This window comes from Python bivittatus, unplaced genomic scaffold, assembly GCF_059951505.1.
Source record: "Python bivittatus isolate LINGU-HERP-01145 unplaced genomic scaffold, Pbiv_v1 ctg000980_np1212, whole genome shotgun sequence".
Taxonomy (NCBI): Eukaryota; Metazoa; Chordata; class Lepidosauria; order Squamata; family Pythonidae; genus Python; species Python bivittatus.
The window spans coordinates 42,989,410-43,004,754 of NW_028277125.1; the positions used below are offsets into that span (position 1 = coordinate 42,989,410).

At 38.4% G+C, this 15,345-nt stretch overlaps 1 protein-coding gene across 12 annotated transcripts in view; it reads right to left on the reverse strand.

Moving 5' to 3' along the window:
• ALDH18A1 (aldehyde dehydrogenase 18 family member A1) overlaps window positions 1-15,345 on the reverse strand; it is a 30,383-nt gene that overhangs the window by 9,803 nt on the left and 5,235 nt on the right. For 8 of the 12 annotated variants that reach the window (XM_088132578.1, XM_025164470.2, XM_025164464.2 and 5 more), the window contains 8 exons: window positions 9,365-9,478; window positions 8,042-8,265; window positions 6,369-6,518; window positions 6,178-6,282; window positions 3,330-3,488; window positions 2,636-2,726; window positions 1,624-1,748; window positions 304-448 (listed from right to left, as the gene is read on the reverse strand). In XM_088132578.1, the coding sequence (XP_087988704.1) occupies window positions 304-448; window positions 1,624-1,748; window positions 2,636-2,726; window positions 3,330-3,488; window positions 6,178-6,282; window positions 6,369-6,518; window positions 8,042-8,265; window positions 9,365-9,449 (1,084 nt within the window). In that variant the 5' untranslated portion in view covers window positions 9,450-9,478. Of the gene's footprint in view, window positions 1-303; window positions 449-1,623; window positions 1,749-2,635; window positions 2,727-3,329; window positions 3,489-6,177; window positions 6,283-6,368; window positions 6,519-8,041; window positions 8,266-8,304; window positions 8,409-9,364; window positions 9,479-11,235; window positions 11,570-15,345 lie in introns of those variants that run through there. The other 4 variants (XM_025164469.2, XM_025164466.2, XM_025164467.2 and 1 more) reach the window with 3 other exon arrangements.

Genomic DNA, 15,345 nt, shown 5'->3' on the forward strand with positions numbered 1-15,345 from the left:
CATTTTTTACTCCTGCAAGACACCTATTCACAATGTTTTTAGCATTGATAGTTCTTTCATGGTTTTTTTGGCTTTCATGGCCAAAGGAACAAATAGCTCAAAGACTTAAAATTGCCTTTCTGATCATTTTTGGACTAGAACTTCCAGAAACACCAGCCCAGAAGGTAAAATTCTAGGAGTTGTGGTTTAAAGTACCTAGAGGCACTGGCCATGAGTAGATGAGCCTACTGTGTCCCCAAAGTTATATTCTTGAGTGCAATTTTTATTTCCTCACAGATGATAGTCATGACAGCTCCAACTTACCTGCAGGTTTTACCTCTGAAAAAAATGTGCCAACTTTTTTCCCCTCTACAATATCTGTGATGACATGGCCAGAGATCTTGGGATGGGTTCCATTAGCAATCACCACTGAAGTTCCTCCTTGGAGAGCCCACAGGGCAGCTTTAACCTGTAACAAGTGAATTTTTAGAAATGGACATTAAGAAAACAACTACTTCAGAAACTTTTGGCACAAGCCAAGGATGCGTCATCTATCTGATTATTTTCTGCAAGATACAGAAACCAAAAGCATATTTTATACTTATTTCTATACACACACACACATTTACATATATGGGCAGCTTGAGAGACAGAACAAACTTTATTTCAGCCATTGATCAATAAAAACATATTCAATAAAACAAGCAGAGCAAAATTATCCTCTAAGATTGATAACTGTTGGCAAACATTTGTGGGTGAAGATTACACATAATGTAGCAGGATTTTGCTACTTTTAGAGAAATAAATTTATCTTGGCTGTTTAACAGATAATACAAATAAAAATTTATCAGAATGCCCCGGAAATTTAAATAAAAGGGGGGGGGTAATCAACTGGTGACAAATGTCCCTGTAGAACTGACAATACAGAAGAACATGAGCTGTGGTTTCTATGGCATCTGTGTCACAGGGGCCGTACTGGGTTTCATATGACATTTTCCTGTATTTCCCTTCCAAAATGGCTCTGGCGAGAGCATTAAATCAAGCTAAAGATAAGGCTCTCCTGAATTTGGGAACTGTGATATGATATAAATATGAGGCTGGTTTAGGCGTTAAAATTTGGTTATTTGCAATTATGAGAAAAAACAGCAATTTCTGTTTGGCCTTCTATGTCTAAGATCCTTTGCTTTGATACTGAACTAGCTTGATCTGACTCTAAAGTTAAGATGGCATCACTGGAAAAACCATAGAGGTTCAGTTTCTTTTGGACAGATATTTCCCAAGAAGATTTGAAGTTGTCTGCCAGTATTAGATGGGTCAATCCAGTAGGGTTGTGGTGTAATTTTAACCAGCAGGTAAATATATTTATCCAGAGATTAGATTCAAGTTTACTGACTCCTGCTTCTCCTCGAAGTACTGCATTTGGAACACAGTGGGTAATCTGGAAGATCCTTCTTATAAATTTAGCTTGTGGTTTCAAGTCTCTTTCATGAACAAAAAACAGAGCACAGAAATAAACTTTCAATTTCAGGAAATTATGAGATTTATGCAAAAGTATCAACAGAGGTTCCAAACTGCTATTAAGTATCATTCTCCTTCCTTCAGTAAGAAAATAAAATGAAACAACACAAAGAAAATTTGACTAACCTTGGCCTCCATGCCTCCCATCCCCACTCGAGATTTGGTTCCGAAAGTCACAGACTGCTGGTCTCCAGGATAAAATATATCTATGAGTTTTGCATCATCTGATCCTGGAGGACTGTCAAAAAGTCCTGAAATGAAAGGACAGAAATGGGCCCAGAAACGTAACAAAGCCTATAGAGACAACCATAAGATAAGTATTTTCATTTAGATTTAGCAAGTATTCTTTACTTTAGTACTTTAGCAAGTATTCTTGCTAAATCTAAGACGGAAGAGAAATGAGGTAGCTGGAATCTTATGTAATAAGGACTGATGATAGGAAGTGGCCTGCTGGTCCCTCAAGCTCACTATTGTCTCTGCAGTCGCTTTCCAGGCCTCTAATAAGAATCTTTCCCAACCCAACCTGGAGGGGTCAGGTATTAGGGCTGTGCAGTGCTTTGGATTCTGTCTCTAAAAAGGGCTTGGGAGTGTGTGGCAGTGCCAGTGTAACACTTCTTTGCACCTTAAAGCAGTCACATGATCCCAGGAACATGAGCAGTCACATGATCCCAAGAAAAGATGCAGCTAGCTGCTTTAAGATGTTACAGACAAGTGCTACATTTGCATCCCTGCAAGTTCCAAAGTACTTTTTGGAGACCTAATTCAACGTGCTATACAACACTATTAACTTTTCAATCATTTAAAACTAGTGCACTACCACTGACCTTTGATTCTTCCCTGATGGCATTATTAGTTTCAAGTATCCAGTCAACAGCCAACTGCAAGAGGGAGGGCAGAACCAAAAAGGCTCATGAGGCTGCTAACACTCCTCTTTCCTTCTGAGAGTGTATGATATGGGGCAATCTGAATATATTCCAAAACTGCCTCCCCCAAATAAAATCCCCTTTCCTCAGCCCACTGCAAATTCTAATGCGTGTCAATAAACACCCCAGAGAGCTTCCTGGACACTCTCTTCCTGAACCAAGACATTGCATAAACACATTATTAATTTAGTCAGGCAATGAAGCAACTTTTGTACCTTCAACATCCGAAAGAACAATCAACAGATCTGTCTTCATTTCCACAGCTAGCCGTGCTGCTAAGCTATCATTGTCCTTTACACTAATTACCTAGAACCCAAATAAAAAAAGGTCAGTAAAACTAGCCAGGTGAGCTACTATCTGCCTGATTAATTCCTAGCAATGTAAAACACAGCAGTGGCCCTGAGAGCAATTTGCATTTGCATACTGAGGAGTCAATCAGCATCAACTCAACAATCAGCCTGGCAAGTCACAGCAAAGAGAACAAATTGCTATCTCCATGAGCAGTAAGATAAACAGCCCTGCTATATTCTATCTAGCTCTATGCACTAAGCCCATGTTAGCATGCATCAAAGCTCAACTAGTTAATAAAGATGTGCAACTTTGAAAGTGGCACCATCCGAGCACAACACTCTCTGCCATTCATTAAAGCAGCCTAACTTTTTTTCAGACTTCTGAATGACTTCTCATTGCTTGCAGGAATCTATTCATAAAGTTAATGTAATTCTTAAAGCAGTAGCATTGTTTTTACAAGCTCATATGGAAGTTTGAAGATAGGCTTTAATGAAAAGCAGAGAAAGACTAAGCCCACACAAGGTCCAAAGCACTTCTGAAACAGGCATGGACTAATGAGCATATTGGCATATCTACAAAGAAGCATGCACCAACCACCCACTATAAGATGTTACCCACGTTTACCCCCTGCAGGTCACTGTTAGGCTCGGGGGGAGGAACCACAGCATCATTGGTATTGATGATAGGAACAATATTCATCCGTAGTAGCTCATGCAAAGTCCCATTTAAATTTCTACGTTTCTGCTCATCATGGAAATCCAGGTTGGTAACCAAAATCTGAAAAAAAGAGAAAAACTACTCTGACAAAAATGAGCTTCCATCAGTTTCAGCATGATGGGCAAGGTTAGAGAGATACTATCAACGTTTCCAAATTCTTAACAAGGAATCATATAAAGAGTTAAGCCAAAAGCGTACCTGGAAACAGGAAACTGTCAGCAGAGTCCAACACAGTCATATTCTACTACAAGAGGAGAATTTCTGTAAATTGAGGGGACTGGTGAAAAAGAGGCTCAAAGGAAAAGTCTGGAGAGCCAAACTTCTTCATGGTGCCTGGAGGTTATTAAATATTACAATAACTGATGCTCAAATAGAGAGTATTCCACAGTGTAAGAAAGAGTCAACCAAATCCTGGAAGAGGCCAGCATGGCATTTTAGCAGAGTTCAGGAAGCCATAAAATTGAAAGTGTCTTCCTTCAACAAATGGAAAGGCTGTTTCTAACAAACTGAATAAAAGGAGCATAAAGTTTGTCAGAAAAAAATATAAGGTGATAATAATGAACACATGCCAAAAACAAAACAAAAAAACCTCATGTCTGTTTCATATACTGGTAAAAGGGATCATCAAAGAAAAAATAACTAGCCATATAGAAGAACAAACTTGCTAAATGAAAATCACCATGGATTCTGCAAAAGCAAATCCTGACTTAATAACTTTTTATACTGTAGTTTTCTGAGAGTGTCAATAGGCATGTGGATAGAGGGGACCCTGTTAACACTGTATACTTGAATTTTCAAAATGTTCCTCATTAAAGGCTCTTTGTGTAAACTTAGAAGTCATTGGAATAAGAGGGCTTGTCCTTTTATGATTATTAAAAAAATAGAAAGCAAATAGGAATAAACAGGCAATTATCTCAACAGAAGGAAAGAAAAATTAGAGTCCTCCAGGATCTCAGCTGGAACTGGTACTTTTTAATTTGTTCATAAATTATCTTGATTTAGCAGTAACCTGTGAGCTCAGTGGTTTCCAATGTGTAAAGCGATGTTCATTGGTCAAAAAATGCCTTAACTTTATATATACACTGTCTGAGCTTACTGTACCATACCAGGATCTATCAGAATGGTACCTTCAGACCACCTTCCCTTACAATCTCAGAGAGAGGGGTATATACATCTATGGTATGTCTGCATTTGAAGTACTGTGTACAGTTCTGGTTGCTGCATCTAAAAATAATATAATATTACTGGAAAAAATACAGAAGAGGGCAACTAAAACTTAGGCAAAAAGGTTAAATGTTTAATATTTTTTAGTTTGAAAAAAGATGATTGGGCTGGGATGGGGATATAATTGTGTAAAACCATCTATGGCATGGAGAAAATGGACAGGAAACTGTTTTTTTCCCTTTCTCAAAACAACAGGACCAGGGCCCATCCAATTAAGTTGACTGGAAGATGATTTAGAAAAGACAAAACATTTTTTTTTCATACAGTGCATAATTAACCTATGGAATTCATTTTTACAAGACATGATGGTTACTCCTTTACATGGCTTTAAGAGGGGATCAGATTACATCATGGAGGACAGGTCTATCAAGGGCTAATGGTTGAAGACTCAATGTTATCTGGGCAGTGGAAAGTTGCATGTCTCCAACCCTAGAGCCATCTGGTTGGCCACTCTGAGAAACAAAACGTTGGACTAAGACAGGCCTTGATCTGATTCAGTAGGGCTATCCTTATGTTCAAAACAAAAGTAAAACGTCGTATTACAATCCACTGCAGATTACAAAATTACCATTATTTTGCTGTAAAAACTATTATCAGTACCTGAATGCTGGTGAACAAGTGTATGAAATAAGGATGCAACTAAGCTGTTGTCAAGTCCTGAGCTAGTCCCTTATCAAAGGGAGTCTGGATCCCATTTGCTAGACCATTTTTCTAACTAAAGGATATTCCAGATATGCCCAGGCACACCTAACCAAAGCCCACCTGAATTTCCTATGACTCAATTTAACAATAAGAAGGCATTTCAAGAATCACCTAGAAGGCACCTCATAAGGTCATCTGAGGCACTGATTGGTAAGTTTACATTTTTCTCCTTGTAATCTACTTCCATATCCCTAAACTTCCTATTGAGTGAACCTGCTTTGTTTTCCAGAAGCTGGTATAAAATAAAGGCCAGACCCTGCTCTAGAACCCTAGAGACCTGGCCTCAAGGTATAATCATAGACTAAGGTTGCTGATAAGTTTAGTTTAAAAGCCTTTGCAGTTCTGTTTTAAAGTGCAGGAGACTATTTCTAATTCCTCTCTGCTGGGTTGTTTTAATAAATATATTGAATTAGAAACTGGAGTAGATTGCCTAGCCTGGCAAATGCTCTTAACCACATGCCTGACTATTGGGTATACGTACCCACTGGGATCTTAACAAAAGAAAATGAACACTGTTGAAAAGGGGCCTGCCATCCTCTAAAAAAGTAACCCTAAGGTCTGGATTCTCAAATCTTCAGGCTTTAGTAATAGTTATATATCACACAAGGAGTGGCAGGGTATAATAAAGAGGGTCTGGCAGCCTGTTCTACTTTGGTGTTGGAGGTGCAGACCCACCCTCTCCAGTTTGTCACAGTACTATTGCTTGAATGAACTGAAGTTCCTTGAACAGAGAACAAAGGAACCCATTGTAAAAATGAAGGCTCAAAAGATTGGCCCTAGCAGCTCAACAGAGCCTTCACGAAATGTATACTGTGTGTTTTACCTGAGCCGCACAGATGCTATATTGTGTGAACATAGCCTCATACAGTGCCATCAGCCCACTCTGACCAGCAGCAGCGCAGGCTCGAGCCTCCAGCACAGGAATGGCCTACAAAGATCAGAGAACACATCAGTCAGCTACGGGAGCACCTGCACCATTCCCAAGAACCTTGGCATCCCTTCCCAGTTACTCACCATATCTTTGAGCTGGTTCTGCCCCGAGTGCAGAGCCTGCCTCACGCTTTGTGAAAGCAAGATCTCATGACGGAGCCGTTGCTTCCCAAACGCCACTGCCCCACTGGTGACAATCATCATTTCCCGGCCCTGGTTTTGCAGCATTGACACCTATGGACCCAAAAGAAGCAGCCCCTGTGTTTTTATTTTGCTTCATTTTTCAACACAGTGGCAAACACTCTTCAAAGCAACAAGATCAGGTTTATGTTACATAGTACATACAACAATGCAGCATCCCCACAACTAACTGGCCTCTGAAAGGGTTGAAATAATCCCCAAACAGCTTAGTTTATCCATTAATATGTACCACAAAGGACTTCTAAGATACCACCTCTCTTCTTTAGGACTCTTAATGTTCATACTCCTGTGCACTCCTCATTTCTCAACATTTAATCAGCAGGCAAGGAGAAATAGTTAACATATCGAGAGTTGTTAGAACAACAGCATGGAAAATACAAGAAGAAGTCAAAAGATCAATTGACTGCAGACAGATTTAGTTTTCAGTGGTTTTCATATGTACAGTTAAGAGCAAGAATTAAAGTAGACAAAAGGACATTTGGAATTGAACAACATTAAGACAGAATTTGAAACTGAATTATGTGCAAATGATGAATATGTAATTGCTAAAATGTATAAGCTTTTACTGAATTTCAAATGGAAGAACAAGTTAAAGAGTGTACAATAAAATGGACTAAGAACTTTGGTTGTAACATAGATGGACCAGTAAGAAAATATGTGGCTGAAAGGATTGAAATTCACATTATGTTACCATTTAAAAGAGATTTTTTATAAAACGATACACCATTGGTATATGACACCAGAAAAACTATCTATCATGTATAAGGGTACTTCAGATTTATGTTGGAAACATGGAAAACATGAAGGGTCATTTTATCATGCTTGGTGGACTTGCAAAAAAGGTAGAAAAATTTGGGTTCGAATACATAGAGCGATACAAAGAATTTTAAAGATTAATATTCAATCAGAACTCTTCTTGCTAGGACTAATGGACAGATAACTAGAAAAAGCATATGGAAGATCGTTTTTGTATATAGTAACTGCAGCGAGATTATATGCACAAAGATGGAAAGATTCTGAAACACCCACAATGGAGGAATGGTTGGTGAAATGACAGAATTTGCAGAGATGGCAAAATTGAGACTTGCTTGATTAGAGAAAAGACAATAACTACATTTGTTAGTGACTGGAAACCTTTTATGGATTTTTTGCTGAAAACAGAAAAAAAGGAAACTGGGATTTATGGGTTTGATGATTAGAAAGGACAGAATATGAAAAGAAGGGAGCCATAATGTAACCTTAGAGAGAAAGAGGATAAAATATGCATGCATTTATATCTGCTGTAAAGAAGATTGGAAGCCACTTCTTTATATCATTCTTATTGATCACTTTTCTTTTACCTTTCTCTACTTTTACTTCTCTTTTTCTTTAAATCTGTATTGCTTTTATTCTGTAAAAAAAATTCTTCAATAAAAATTAATTTAAAAAAAATCTAATCTATTGTGCAGCATCCTCCCTTATACCCCAACACTGCCAGCTTTAGCTGGCTTATGGAGGTTTAATTTAGAATTAAGATAAATAAATAAGCTAGGTATGAAGGACCTAAGCCGAATTACCTGCTCAACGATGGATGCCAATCGCCCCAGGGCTAGGCCACATTCATCACCTCGAGTGACAACAGCGCTCCCTAATTTCACCACAATTCTCTTGGCATGCTTTAGTTCGCTGCGGTGTGCAAAAGACTTGCCATGGGTGCGGCTGAGGGGTACTGTGATAAAAGGTATGTTACTCCAGCCTCGGGCAGACTTATTTCTCAACACCAGGTTAGGAGCCAGTAAGCCTGCAGTTGAAACACAGCAAAAGCATCAGCTGGACTTACCTATACCAAATTCCTCCTCCCTTTTCCAAGTCTGAGATGGAAGGCCTCTCTCTATTTCCTGTTTGGCTTCAAGCTGACAAAGAAAACATTTGTCCAAGTAACATCTGGGGCAAGAGTAAGATATTCATAAGGGAAAAGAAATATTCCATGTACTTTATTATCAACATGTGAAACATTCTAATACCTCTCTAAAACAAAGGAACATAATTGCAAGGCAGCCATGAAAGAAATCTAGAGAATATGCCCCATAGAAGAGCCAGGTATCACCACTACCCTACTACATCACCGTAAGTTTTGGAGTTCCAAGGAGCTTCTGGCCATGTTATAAGCAAGCAGAAGCTCCTGCAAACAGCATGAGTGCTAGTGTACCTTATCACTTTGTGTATGTGTGTGTATGCATATACATATATATGTAAATATTGTGTTTATCAGTATTAAATGTTTTTCTCTGTTTTTTAAAAAATTAAGCTACCTCATCTTAAAAGATTGTTAATAAACAAATATTTAATAAACAATGACTGTCAAATAATCGTGGGAATCTTTTTTAATTGCAAAGGCAGGATATATTTCTAATAAATAAAATAAACAAACCCTTCACCTTCCCTGATACTTCAGTTGCTAGTGGATAAACAAGGGCTAAATTATCATTAAGGCAAATCAGAACTCTGGTAAAACTCTCCATTCCTTCCTGTATGATCCTGTAGTCATTGATCTACATCCATTTGTATTTATGGAACCTGAGAAAAGTTACTAAGCAAACAAGGGAGTGGAGCTAAAACTTACAGTAATTTTCCAGTTTCATCAAAGTAATGAACTTTTCCTCTAGACTAAACTTCAAAGAGGCTACCACACTTGTAATCAGTAACATTTCTGCTTTCTGGATCAAAGTTGCAGCAGGACACCAGACAGCAGAGCTGTCCCTGGCCATTAGCAAAAAAAATGGTGCTGCCACCTGTAGCCTCAAATTGGAAATTAAGATACCAGGTCTAAAATTCTGCCCAAATGCATCCTATTAACAGGAGGATCACCACTGTCAGTGCTCTTTCTCTCTCATACATACAAGGATGGGATCCAGCCACATCAGACACCTGCCAGAATCGACCCGAGGAACGCAGGGAAGGGAGAAGAGCCACTCGACACAGCATTGTCAAAAGCTTAGTGAAGCCAAGAACACCTGCAAGGAGAAAAAAAAGGGAAGCCAATATGATTTTCTATGGTCCAATTTTCTCGATGCATATCAAACAGAAATTCTACAGGTAATTAGAAAAAAAAATAGTGGGAAAATGCCACTTTCAAAAGAAATCATGGATTTCTCCTTGTACTAACTGAAATGGGGAGGAAAGATGAAAAAAACGTATACAAGCATTTTCTTTTTGCAGAACAATGGGAAATTCTTTTCAAAATAGATTTGAAAATAATATTGTTAACATTAGCTAAATTGTTGCAAAGCTCTTAGATTCAGTAAGGTTAGCAATTACAGACCTAACAATTTTTTATTTAAGGTTTTAGACAAACTACACACTTCACACTTAATATTGGAAAAATACTTTCAGAAGTTGAAGATAACTAAATCATCCTCAAATACTCAGACTGAACCAATACTTTTCACCAAGCGAACCAAAATACCTTTATATTTTTATGTACATAAAATTAAAAGTGAAAGCACCTGTGATGTTTTAAACCCCAAAGCCCCAATGAGACCAATACAGGATATTATTACGGTACCAATTTGATACGCATATAACTCCAAGTTTAAAGTGAAGATATAGGATTGCCTAAATGTATTGCTAATGATAAGGATCTTCATATTTAGTCTGTTATTTAAAAACAGGCTTATTCTATATATTAATGCTAATGCCCACCTTATTACCAAGACCAGATTATAAATCTTTATTACAGCATTGATGTTTCACATTTTGAAAACATTACATTGTTATCCTGCTTTTCACTCATCTCTTGAAGTGGCTTCCATCAATGCAACAAAAAGGAGAGGTCAGCCATCAAGTTTTCAAATTAAAGATACACAAAGGAAGAACGGAGGGAACAGGAAATAGAGGAAAACTAGTTCTTTAAGGTTAGAGCAAAGTGGTGATCTACTAATCACAGATTTTTATATCTCATTTGGGCTAAATGGATCTTTCCTTGCTAGTTAATGACAATGAGCTGTTCTTGTTCCTTTGGCCAATGGATGGGGCTAGACTGTTTCTGCAGTTCCATGTCAACAGGCATTTCGGGGTGGTGGGCAATTCTACCAGGGAGAGGAGAAATCAGGGCCCCAAGAATGCTCCTTCTCCAGCAATCACAAGGCCTCTTGCCCTCAGCATTCTTAGCAAGTGGGATATGTGGCCTTCCAGGAACCAGAAACACCCTGAAAGAAGATGCTTCTTTTCTCTTCTATGGCAAGTTCCAATTGCTTCCACTTTATTTCTTTTCATATTCTCCCATTCAACCAAAATTAAGTTACATTGGGGTTAGTTACCACCCTTTCGCCCTGGAACTTTTTAAATTATCATTTAAATAAAGCCAAGATAATTAACTTTTTATGTTTCATAAAATACCAAGTGATTCAGTTTTATGCTGTTATAATACATTTCACGTTTTTAAAAATGCTAAATTCAGGGCTGATAGGAAAGTAACCATACATCACTATGTATTATAACTAGGTTTTTTCCCCCAAAAAGATATTTAAAATATGAATCAGCAAGATGTTCATAGCTGACTCAGCATCATTTTACCCAAACTTCGTAGATGAAAAACTGAAAATTCATTGCAGCCAAGCATCAATATATTATTAAGAGCAAGAAAAAAGCACATGAAACTTCAGCTTCCTGGCACTGGATTGCCAGAATTAATCCAACACAGAAACCCTGCAATGGATCCAAGAATTACCTTTGTAACATATTGCTTCTAATATCTAGTGTTGTTACCTACTTTTCATGAAGAAAACCTGGAGAGGAGAAGGAGATTTCTACTAGAAGCAATAGAAGAAATGTCAAAAGGCACTGAATTCCTGAAATCCCCAACAAAAGCAAATTACGATCCTTGACAGCCACTAATCCTGGAGCTGCTGCCAGGATGAGCCACATCAGCTCCACCAGGAAGACAGAGCTGCCAGTAGCTGATGCAACCTGACTCCCAACAGCTGAGGCATTGCCTCCTCATACACTAGAATGGCTGATGAAAAAGCTCCACGTTGCAGCACAAAATCCAAGTTAAAGATTGAAATGTCAACAAATGCTGTAAGGCAGCCGGCTCCAGTGCAGACCAGATCTGTTCCCCACCGCTCGGACCCATCTCTCAGCCACTTACTAGAGCTGTAGTCTCCTACAGACACCCATTCCTCTCAATTCAAAAGCATTCCACTCTCCTCTCTTAATTATTTATTACACTTGTATAGATCGTGAAGAATCAAGTACATGCATACTATGCCTGTTACTAAGTGTGAATTTCCCTTTGACAAACATGGAGAGGCCAAAAACTAAACATGTATGAAACTTTCCAATCTTATTATGTTTCCTGAAATAGACATGGTCCATACTATGCCATAGTATCTAGATATACAGCATAACTCTACAACAGAAACAACTTCAGAACATTTATAGGCTGGATGCTATCCTCAAAGGCCCCCATTATCATGCTGGTGAAATTCAACAGTAATCCATGGTCTATTTTCTGCCAACTTTGGCAGGAAACAAGAAACAGAACAAAGAAAAGCTGGTGAGTTAAACCAAATTAAAAAAAAGTGAAAAAGTTCCTGCAGAAGACCCTGTCCTAGAAGAAAGAGGTGACTATCAAGGAAGATAAGGAACCTGTTCAGAAACAGCTTTCATAAGAATTCCAGCAAATCCAAATCAAATACTTTGCATCCTCCGCATCACTAATCAAAGTAAATCCAATGGTGCAATCCTTGTAGTCCTTAAGTATTCAGTCATAATAGAAAAATGTACAGTTGTTGGCATTCAGATCTAACATACCCTAATGCAATACAAACAACGCAGAAATTGAAAATGAGAGTAAAACAAAAAATAAAAATAGCTGAAACACTAAAGAGGAAGAAAAAAATGTGTTAATCTATTAATACAGCTTAAAGGGATTAATTCCGGTTCTACAGGTTTTTGCCTCTGGGCTCTAAACCTCAGTTGTTTATTCAGTTGTTGTTTTATTCTTATTTTAGAACTTCAACAGCAGTATAATTAGCAATCAGAACAGTTTTATTCCAGTTGCTAGCTATCTGACGTAGTGGACGCACTCCACTACGTCAGATAGAAACTGGGTGAGTACTCTCATGGCTGCAAAACAAAATGTGCCAAAATTCTTCTGATGTATTATATTGGTCCAATAGTCTGACAGGAGGAATTAAATATGTATCTCATTTTTTCTGCCTGTTAAGTCTTTGAGAAGGTGCATGATTAAAATGGCTCATAAATTCATGTAAAAACATAAGCAGTGCTGTGCTGGATCAGGCCCCTGGCCCATCTAGTCCAGCAGTCTGTTCTCACAGGGGCCAACCAACTGCACATATCTGTACCAAAGTGTATCTTCTGGACTAAGACTCCTGCTAAGGGTTCTAGCCAGCAAGCCGTCTGCCAGAATGTTGCATTTGATCTGCCCACCCTTATTTTCCAACTCTAAATATTCCATGGCTACAGAGCATACTTCTTGTAATGCTTTAGATAAGGATATTGTTGTACTTCCATAAAAGCTGGATTTCTCTGAACATCTGATGCTTTTTATTTCTCCGTGTCCCTGTTTCTGCTCCATTTTCCTCAGCACTAATTTAGCTGAGTTTGCTGTAGCAGGAGTCTTAGTCCAGAAGATACATTTTGGTACAGATTTTACTGTCTAGTTTCTGCTTAATTTTATCACACTGAGGGCAGTTTCACATATGGTAACTTTCTTTCATGACAATGAAGGCTAAGAAATTGTCAGTATTCTGACGAAGGATGGGAGAAGAAAATTGCTATTCTTACATAAATGGAACAGCTGTTGCTTAGCCCATTAGCAATTTTGCTCAGCTACCTTTTATTTACCAAAAGTAGAGTGTTGATATAAAATCACTAACAACTAAAATAAGTTTAAAAGATATTTTTAAAAAATGTTGAGTCTTTATTGGCTATTTGTAAGTTTTTACAATAATAAAAATTAAAAAAATAGAGATCAAATTGCCAACATTTGCTGGATCATGGAGAAAACACGAGAGTTCCAGAAAAACACCTACTTCTGCTTCATTGACTATGCAAAAGCCTTTGATTGTGTGGATCACAACAAACTCTGGCAAATTCTTAAAGAGATGGGGGTACCACCTTACATATCTTCTGAGAAATATGTATGCGGGCCAAGAAGCAACAGTTAGAACCAGTCATGGAATAACCGATTGGTTCAAAATAGGGAAAGGAGTACAAAAGGCTGTATACTGTCACCCTGCTTATTTAACTTATATGCAGAGTACATCATAAGAAATGCCGGGCTGGAAGAATCACAAGCTGGAATTAAGATTGCAGGAAGAAATATCAACAACCTCAGATATGCAGACGATACCACTCTAATGGCAGAAAGTGAAGATGAACTAAAGAGCCTCTTGATGAGGGTGAAAGAGGAGAGTGCAAAAGCTGGCTTGAAACTCAACATTAAAAAAACTAAGATCATGGCATCTGGACCCATCAATTCCTGGCAAACAGAGGGGTTAGAAATGGAAGCAGTAACAGACTTTATTTATTTGGGCTCCAAGATCACTGCAGACAGAGACTGCAGCCATGAAATTAAAAGATGCTTGCTCCTTGGGAGGAAAGCTATGGCAAACCTAGACAGCATATCAAAAAGCAGAGACATCACCTTGCTGACAAAGATCTGCATAATCAAAACTTTTTCCAGTAGCAATTATGGCTGTGAGAGCTGGACCATAAGGAAGGCTGAGCGCCAAAGAATTGATGCCTTTGAATTGTGGTGCTGGAGAAGACTCTCAGGAGTCCCTTGCACTGCTAGAAGGTCAAACTAGTCAATCCTAAAGGAAATCAACCCTGACTGCTCATTGGAAGGATTGATCCTGAAGCTCAAGCTCAGATACTTCGGCCACCTAATGCAAAGAGAGGACTCTTTGAAAAAGACCCTGATGCTGGGAAAGATGGAAGGCAAAAGAAGAAGGGGACGGCAGAAGATGAGATGGTTAGATAGCATCACCGAAGCAATGAACATGAAATTGACCAAACTCCGGGAGGCAGTGAAGGACAGGAAGGCCTCGCAAGATATGGTTCATGGGGTCACGAAGAGTTGGACACGACTTAATAACTGAACAACAAAAATTTTATCTGTCCCATGAGGTTTGGGAAATTTGTTTTAAAAATAATTTTTAAATGGTATAACAAACTGATCTTAGGTGCAACAGTGTTGTGAAATAAACTGGAAGCACAGGATCCCTGAACTTCCTGTTCTTCAGCAATGTCTTACTGGGAATACAGCATCCAGAACTTTGCTAGTTAGAGACTACAAAGACTCCTCAGTGTGGAGCTAATCAAAATTTTAGACACCACCTCCTTGGTTAGAATAGGAGTATATTTTCTACTGATTAAGTGAGGTACTGTGAAAAGCTAATTGTTGAAGGCAAGAGAAAAAATGAACATAATTTCTCTGCATCCTGCAAGATAACAAAGAGGACAAAAGAGGTCAAGACTGAAGGCCTAAGAAAGATCATGTATACCAGCATGTTCACAAAAGCAAGCCTAATTCCCAAGGAAACAGTCTGCTACCTTTGAATTTTGATATACTACTGGTAGTTTGGAGGAGAGCATATTTCTTGATACACAGATCCTGCTGCCTTGCCATTTCAGATGCATGACTGCAGAACTTGGTACTTTAAGGAGAGTGTGTTTCCTCATCTGAGTTTTGTACTGGCTGCTGAGATTACTTGGACATGCAAGGCTAACCAATATCTAGCTCGCATTTTCAGCCACAGAACAGCTTTGTCATAGGACTCTATTTCTCATAGCAGATGGCAATTAGTGTTTTTATCTAAAATTGCTTCTGTATCTACCTTTGGTACTAACT